General features: G+C 33.0%; 2 protein-coding genes across 2 annotated transcripts; both read right to left on the bottom strand.

Moving 5' to 3' along the window:
• Positions 1-400: 400 nt before the first annotated feature.
• On the bottom strand, positions 401-1545 carry LOC145064993 (uncharacterized). The gene has a single exon (XM_079012340.1). It carries the CDS (start codon positions 1237-1239, stop codon positions 505-507), a length of 735 nt encoding a protein of 244 aa, XP_078868466.1. The 5' UTR covers positions 1240-1545; the 3' UTR covers positions 401-504.
• A 2855-nt stretch (positions 1546-4400) lies between these two features.
• Positions 4401-5687, bottom strand: LOC145063386 (uncharacterized). The gene is made up of 2 exons (XM_079010990.1): positions 5308-5687; positions 4401-4725 (listed from the first exon to the last, which is right to left on the bottom strand). The coding sequence occupies exons 1-2, from the start codon at positions 5569-5571 to the stop codon at positions 4546-4548; spliced, it is 444 nt and encodes a 147-aa protein (XP_078867116.1). The 5' UTR covers positions 5572-5687; the 3' UTR covers positions 4401-4545.
• Positions 5688-8872: the final 3185 nt, after the last annotated feature.

Below are 8872 nucleotides of genomic sequence, written 5' to 3'. Positions count from 1 at the left end.
TAGCCACAAATTGTATTTTTAGACTAAAAATGCTGCTTTTTATAACGACAAGACGTTTTGTCGTTTTCTATAATTTACTACTATATATATAATGAAGGCTTCGAAATAAGAGAGGCGTGGCTTAGGTTATTGGCCCAAAAAATCTATGCACTGATTGGTGTTTCTCTTCTGGAAGTGGTGTCATAGAAACCAATGCTTTTTTTTTTATATTTTATATAGAAAAAAATACTAGCAAAGATACCCTTTACAAGAAAAACAAAAAAAGAGACTCAAACAGTAAAAAGTAATAATGAAGTAATGTCATAATGCCACAATAATATAGTAAATTTAATGCCACTTCATAATTTTTTAACTCCAATATTGTTATAAACTAACCATTGTAATTCTAAAAATACAAAAATTATTAAACTAGGTTAATTTTTTAAGTTTTTTCATTGGTTAGTAGCAAACTAAATTACAAATGCAGTTATGTAAAAAAAAAAAAAAATTAACCCCTCGAATAGTTCACCACGACAGAGAAGTGCAAGGAGTTCCCGAAGAGGAAGACGACGAAGCTCCATTGTTGCTATTCAAATCGCCACCACGACCAGCATCATCATCTTTAACCGACGCCACCGACTTCACCTCAGCGGGAAGCTTCTTCATCGGCGTTATCGGCGGCGTCACCACCACCTTCAAAGACGTTATTTCATCCCGTTCATCATCACCAGACGACCCCTCTGACTCCAGCCGCGAAGGCGACGTGTCCGGCGTCTCAAATGGAGTATTCCCCGCCTTGCTCCGACGTCCATTCTCATCATCAAACATAGGGTTCGAAATATAAACCAAATCCTTCTCTATACGACCGGAGTTCCCAGAACAACCTTTCCGAATATACCCATCTTGGTTATTTTCTTGATTTTCCGGCGGTTGAGGTAGCTCTTGCTGCTTCTCTAAGTCGTCGCCGGCGAGTGAAGGGTAAAGGATGCTTCTTGGAGCTGCAAGGACCCCTTGTGAGTAGATATCGCTTAACGATGGAAGAGCAGAACTAGGAGGAGGAGAAGATGAGTTGTTGTTGTTGTTGTTGTCTACTATGGTTAGAGGTGCGGCGGTGGTGGTTTGTTGAAGTTGACGGCGGCGGAGGAGGATGGAGCAGTAGAGCTCAGCTAACAGAACCAGCACCAAACCAAGAACCACAGCAAGACAGACCACAAGCACCAGGGTTAACCCCATCATCAAATTGGATGCACCCATCATCATTTTTCACACTCTATGTGAAAGAATGTGAGAATGGGGAATATCACCACTGACCACTGTGGTAATAAATGGCAGACTCAAGGTTTTGGCGGGAAAATGGTGGTGGGGTGAACCCAGAGAAGGAATCTTGATTCTTTTAAGGTTACGGGGATTGTTGAGGCGAATACAGTTGGATTATTCAGACGTTTTTGTGAAAATTTCATGATGATATCTTATAAGTTATAAGAAAGAAGAAATTTGTGTAGATTGTACAAAAATAACAAAATGAACATTTTGTATGAATCACGATTTAAGAAGCATAATCATAACCTATTGACATAACGTTACCTACCAGAACTTAATAAAGAAATGTGAAGGGTGTACCCTTTTGACAAAGAAGGTCAAAATGGTCATTTCACTTGAAAAGGTTTTTGTCGTTTGATCTCTTTGGTGGGGAAATTTTCTTTGATTCGTTGCATGAACCCAAAAGATATTGTCATATCGATGTCACGAGACTTGGTGAAAATCACAAAAAAAAAAAAAAAAAAAAAAGTACGTGAAACCCTTTGCATTAAGAAGGTCAAAATGGTCATTACATTTGGGAGTGGTTTTGTCTGTCGATCTTTGATTCTTTGTGGTAAAGGCACTAACTACTTTCCCGAAAAAGAAATTTCAACCTAAAGTTAATTTTTTAAAGGAGAAGATTTAAATGAATCTAAAAGATATGAATATCACTTTATAAAATAAAAATAAGAAATGTAAGGGGTATTCTTTCCACAAAGAATGTCAAAATGGTTATTTCACTTGGAATGATCTTGAGAATAATCTTTTTTGTGGCAAAAACATTAATCTTGTTTTGTAAAGAAGAATTCCCTTCTCCTAAATCAATATGGTTATTTCATTTGAATACCTTCTCTAGAAATTAGAGACTAGTATTATATTCACCATGTAAACAAAACTGAGTAGGCCCATATATATGAGTTTAGGACCATCTACCCTAGATAAGATATATTGGTTGGGTAGTGGTGGATAAGGGAGGACCTCATGGGGACATGATGAACAAGAAGTGGATTCGGCTCTAGTTCGAGCCAATAGTCGAAACATGTTTTCCTAAATATTAATTTTGTAAAGAAGTAAAAAAAATCGTGCACCAGATTTGTGTACTATGGAGCATTTACATGTAAAATGTGTGTCATATACAATCTGATGCTGTAAAACAACAAAGAAAAAAATTAAGCTATTGTCCACTTTGAAAATTTCCTTTTTCGGAATTTCGAATGTCAATTTTCCATAAACAAGATTACAAGAAATCCTAACCAATGATTTGCGAACATGCTCAAAGTTATCGAAAACCTTTTTGAACATGTTCTTAGTTTTCGGACATGATAAAAACACAATATCCATGGAAAATAGGTTTTCTACTAGGTTCATATACTTAATCGTGCACTACGAAGGCTATCCTATAGAAATCCATATAACAAAAGTTAAAAAATAAAAATAAAAAATCGAACATGAAAAAGATGTTCGGAAAAATCATCATGAGAATTAAGAACATGTTTTTTGTGTTCAAAAGTGTTTTTTCTAGCAATTTCGTTGACCATATGTATTTATAATACGTTTTACATGAATAAATAGTTGAAAACTTACCTCACTGTCATTAATTGAAGATTTTTTGATGCCTATTGTAGAAGATGCGAATTTTGGGAATTGGGATAGGTCTCGGAAAACTTTTTTTCGGTGAAAATACAAAATAAAAACTAAAACATAAAAAATTCAAGGATTATATATCGAGAACCACTACATTTTAGTTCTGACATTCAAAAATTTAAACTTTTCGAGCATTATGGTTAAAAGTAGAAATTTAATGTGTTATAAAAATATGTTCATTTGAAGAATACCAATAAAACTATATTTCAAATTTTATATAAAAGAGAGATTTTACATGAATCCAAATGATATAAGATATCATGTTAAAAAGAAGAAAAATAAAAAATGTAAAGATACTCTTATGATCAAAGGTCAAAACGGTCATTCCGATTGGAAGTGGTTTTGTAACTTTTATCGTTGAATCCCTCCCTGTCGTAAAAAGCAGTTCCTGAAAAAGGATTGAAGAACAGGGCGAATTCAGTTATCTTGGGACCAACCGGAGGAGGGAGCAGTATTGGTACAGTACTAGTATGCATTATTACAGTGCAACGTTTTTTTTTTTTTTTTAATAAATAATTATGCATATGTACATTATCACATCACCTAATACTGTTCAATTTTTGCAATTCAACCTTTTAATGACTAGTTTTTCTTATAATATTTGACAAAATCCTTTATTATTATTATTTTTTGTTATATCTTCCTTAGGAATTGCTCCTATATTATGGTCATGTTTTTTGCTTGTTATTTGATTTATAAAAAAACATAGAAAATTTTGTTGTACTTCTCACATAATGATTTGTCATACAAATTATTATATTTAATGCGATAAACTATTATATTCACGAAAATAGAGTAAGTTTAATATTATAAAATTTAATTAACGTATTTTATTTAAAATTTAGTTGTGTTATCCACTTATCCGTTAAAACTTAAAAGAAAAAAAATCGTAAAACAAAGTGAAGCGTTACTTTGAGGAATATTTCAAAATTTACTTTTGGTATAAAAACAAGAAAAAATGTCTAAAAGTTGTCTCCAACAGAGGAACCAATTTTAGGAAAGTACAAATTTTGTTAAAAATATTTAGCATTACGCAAACTTGCTATGGGAAAAACTGAAAATATTGTAATTTTAATTTACATCATATTTTTAACATTTTTGTGATTTTTTAATTGAAAACCAAAATATATTATTTTTCTAAAAAATAAAATACATAAAAACCATTATATTTTAATTACTTTTATGGGTTAACAATGATATTTCAATGTCAATACAGTGAGGATTGACAAAAAAAAAATGTATGGACCACTTTTATTTGTTATGATTTGTTTTAGCAAATTAAACTTGCCACAATACAAAATTATATCAAATTTTAGTTGTTTTAGAGATTTATTTATCGTCAATTTTTTCAATAATACCACTACACTTACTTCATACACCTATAAAATTTATCCTTATATAAAAATAACAAATTAAACAGAGATTCATTATTCATTGTAAAATACATGTACTTCATATTGAATCTTTGCATAAGACACTTCAAAATAACACACTTTCGTCTCATTTATTCATTCAACACTATATCCAATACAACATATAGCTCTCATTAAATACTCTAACTTCATTTATAAGTCCTCAATATCATCATCAAAATTCTCCCTAAATGTTTAACAAAATGAGGGACTAGGGATTTTCTGGTTCTTGTTTATCGGGATCCTCTTCCTCTTCTTTGTTATCTTCTTCTTCTTCTTCTTCATCTTCTGGTGGAGGGTCATATGGTGATGGGGGTGGTAATGGTGTTTTCATCGGACTGAATTGAGGAAATATATCCGGCCTTCTACCTGGTTTAGGTCTCTCCCATTCCTACACCACATACCACAAATTCCTCAATCATTTCTACTTTTGACACAGTAAATAACACTGTAAACAAATTGACATGACAGTCTCTAAACACCCTCCAACCATGTCAAGATCTGGACTTTCTGAGAAACGAGTTGACTATGTACTGAAAAAACCCTAAAACCTGATTTCAACTCTAGATGATGAAGTCATGAAAAATGTATGAATAGCACTCTAGTCTAATATTGATCGGAAACTCGGTTTACAAGTCAATTAGTCATCTTGCAAGCAAGTGTTGCATATAATTGGTAAAAACATGGCCTATACAAAGCCTAAATTGAAGACTTACTAATCAGAGCTTGAGTTGATAAGGTTTACAGATGCAAAATTCCCCGATATCATAATAGATAGGACAGAATTCGATGATTTGCTCTATAATTAGCAAAACAATTACGTTTACTAATCAACAAATTAATCAACTGAAGAGCTTACTTACCACATATATTAGGTAGAACATAGCATCAGTTAGTTAGAACTTAGAACCCTAGAGACCCGATTGAAAATGTCTACATAAATTACGAACAGAGAAGAAAAGTAGAGACTTACCACTGGAAAATCGAGAGGGTTACGGCGAGTCAATTTCTCTTCGTCGGGGGCCATACAAACAATCATTGCAGTCGATCCCGCCTTCATCCTCCGACCAAGAGAGCGTCTTGGAAACGTCGTAACCAATGACGAATATGAAGATGAAGGAGAAGTGAACGACGATGAAGACAATCTGGAGGTCACTACAACTAGTGATGGTGTAGAAGGTGGTTTCGAAATCATAGAAGGTGAGAAAGGATGCACGAAGGTGCAAATCGCCGCCATATCTTGTCGTTATCTAAGGGTTTTTGTGTAGAACCAGCCGGAGATAGCAGCGCCAGGCTACTTGCCACCACCGCCTTTGAATCTCACCTAAATCCTAATTCAACATTTTTAGTGGGGACTCGCACAACAAAATTGTAAAAATATAGGGATAATTACGAAAATAGATTAAATTTTACACCTTTTCTCGAATTTATTTTAAAGATTTTAGTCATATTACATTGTTTTTTTAGTTGTTTATAAGAAGAAAAGTGGACGAAAGTGAAAATGAAAGAGAAAAGAAATGTATTTTTTAGTTTTTTAGTAGAAAAAAAGTGAAAGAGATTAAGAGAAAACACAATTATTGATATCATTTGCTCTTAATCTAAGACTATTCGGTATGGGCAACGGTGATAACGTTGCCACATCAAAAAGAAGAAAAGACGATGCCCTCAACGTCATTGTGGGGATGGTGTTTGTCAATGAACACGCCGTCATGATCAGCCAAAGAAAGAAGACCTTACTCTCAAATTGTGTCTTTGCCTTTAGTTACAATCATTATGGGAAATAACATAACACACAAAAATGGGAGGGCGGTGTTGTGTTTGGGTCATGGTAACTTCGTTTTCTGATGTCAGGTCACGAAAACGTGAGTGAGCGTTGCCCACACCAACAACTCTAAGGTATTATGTGTGTGCAACATGTTAATACATGTTAGCACACCAAAAAAATGTCACATCACATCCAATGTCACCCATGGTGTTATAAAGGATATAAGCAACATGTTATAACATCCACTAATTTATATGTCATCATTTATTTTTTCTTTTCTTCCTTGATTTATTTTTTAATACTTATAAAAAACAAAATTAATTTAATAAAACATGTTATTTAAATAAACCTAATTTTTTTTAATTAAGCGTAACATTTAAATTTTTAAAGAAAGCATTACAACAAAAAACAAATAACATTTAAAAACAAAAAAAAAAATCCATTTTTTTTTTGAATTATTCATCTTGATTACCATCGTATATATAATCTGTCAAGTCTTTTGAAATTGCTTGTGTATTCATATGTCTTGAATATCAACGACTCTATGTAAATATCATGTTGTACCTGATTGAAATTATACGTGTCTGGGTTCCGTCCGTATCCGAATACTCCACAATATTTCATCATTTATCTTCAATCACAATGTAATGTATTATGATAAATTCATATATAATATTTCATAGACTTTCTAACTAATATGCTCGTGTCGTGTATTCAACTATGTGTCATTTTGTCTTTAGAACTCCAAAAGCATGTTCCACATCCTTACGTGTTCTTTCTTGTATTCTCTTGAAAAATTTGTCTCTTGGTTCTAATGGGTGTCGAAACGCCTTCACGAATGTGGAATATGCTAGATATATTCCATCTGTAAGATAATACCCAAACTTAAATTCATTTTTATTCATTATGAAAGGAACATTCGATGCCTTTCATGGCAAAAGATTGTTAAATATTGGTGATTGATCAAGGACACTGATGTCGTTGTTAGAACTTGCAACTAGGGGTGGGAATTATTTGGTCCGAAACTGAAACGCCAAAAAACCAAATCGAATCAAAATCGAATTCAGACCGAACGATATTTAAATTCGGTTTTCGATTTGGTTTGAGACCAAACCGAATTGTGAATTTGGTTTTTGGTTCGAGTTTCGGTCACATGAAGTTTGAACCAAACCGAACCGAAAAAACCGAAATTTATAAATTGATTAATAATATATTTTATATTTTATATTAAATAAAAGTATTAATTAAAAAATAAAAATCATTTTAACTCATTTACTATTTGGATCATTTTGTATGAAACTTTAGATATTTATGTTTGCAACTTTAAGTTTCTATGTTAAAAACAATTTCATTTATGTTTGAAATTTTTTTAAGTTTATATTTGGTTTCCTCGGTTTTCAAACAAAACCAAACCGAATTAGAATTCAATTTTTGGTTTGGTCTACAGAATTTGAATTCAATTTGGTTCGGTTTTCGAATTGAACAAAAAAAAAATCAAACCGAGGAAAACCGATTCGAGGAAACTGAAAAACCAAAAAACCGAACCAATTCCCACCCCTGCCTGCAACCCCGAAAAAAGCATGTCAAATCAATAAATCATGAGAAGCAACATCCTCTAATACCAACGAAGACGTTTCACGATGACCACTTGCATATTGGCATTTCCATGTCACGAGGCAATTTCTTCAGTTTCGGTGTGTGCGATCAATGCTTCCAAGCATACCCGAAAAATCATGTTTTTCTTCATGTGCCGCATATAGTTGTTGCATATCATTTAACGTAGGTTTCCTCAAATAAAAATATCACCTAAGGTTTCGACAACACCTATTGTCAAATTATACAAACTTTATCTTGCAGATCTCTAGAAGATTTTCATGTGTAGGGTTAAGGGATATTTTTCGACGTACCTTTTCTCTCACTTTTGGGTTTCTTTATCGAGCATCCTCTGTACTCCCTCTGTCTTGGGACTCGTTGCCTTCCGTCCTTCGTACGGGGCCTCATCCCATCACATTTAATGTTTAGGGTTGGAAGTACTGTAAGACTAATGGTAACAACATCACTTACCAGTTTCTCTACGAGGAGGTAAGCGGACCTTTATTACAACCTGGAATAAGCTATAATACCCATTTACAAAAATCCAGGGAATCAAGTTCGGGTCAGATAAAGTAGTTTTGATTTGCTAATCAATTCGGAAAGTTAGTCAACCCTTATCATATCTCATTAAGTCCCCTAGTATGAATCGAGACGAATTTAATCGTGTATCGATTCAGATTAGTATCAATGTCGTCGAAAGTCCATCATTCCTGATCTACATAGGATAACATCGGGGGTTGTGACATGTCTTGGGACGTGACAACTCTGAAGCCCTATTATTCGCACCAATGCCTTGGTAACGGATGTTGTTGAAGAGTCCACATGAAGAAGAAGACCTTATAGAGTTATTTTTATTTTTATTTTTATTTTTTTATTTTTTTTTATCTAATGATAGAAACCCTTTTCTTGATGAATTTGAATTCCAACATTAAAGACCCCAAAACACCCTTTATCCCTTCTTCGTGTAGCCGGCAATACCGGTGAAACCGGTTACTAGATTCTAATACAAAAGTCAACACATAAATATTGGTATAATGTTAACAAAAATCAATTTAGGACTAATTTAGATAAAGGTGTAAAACTTATGGATTTTATGATTATAATTTAATAATTTATAACCCTATAAAAATTAAAAGTCATTTGAAAACTACTTATTTTTATGAGATTATCTACATTTGAT

Source organism: Lactuca serriola, chromosome 7 (genome assembly GCF_051521515.1).
Source record: "Lactuca serriola cultivar US96UC23 chromosome 7, Lser_US96UC23_V15, whole genome shotgun sequence".
NCBI lineage: Eukaryota > Viridiplantae > Streptophyta > Magnoliopsida > Asterales > Asteraceae > Lactuca > Lactuca serriola.
Note: the sequence above shows the minus strand (reverse complement) of the source record. Positions and strands in the feature narration are given on the sequence as shown.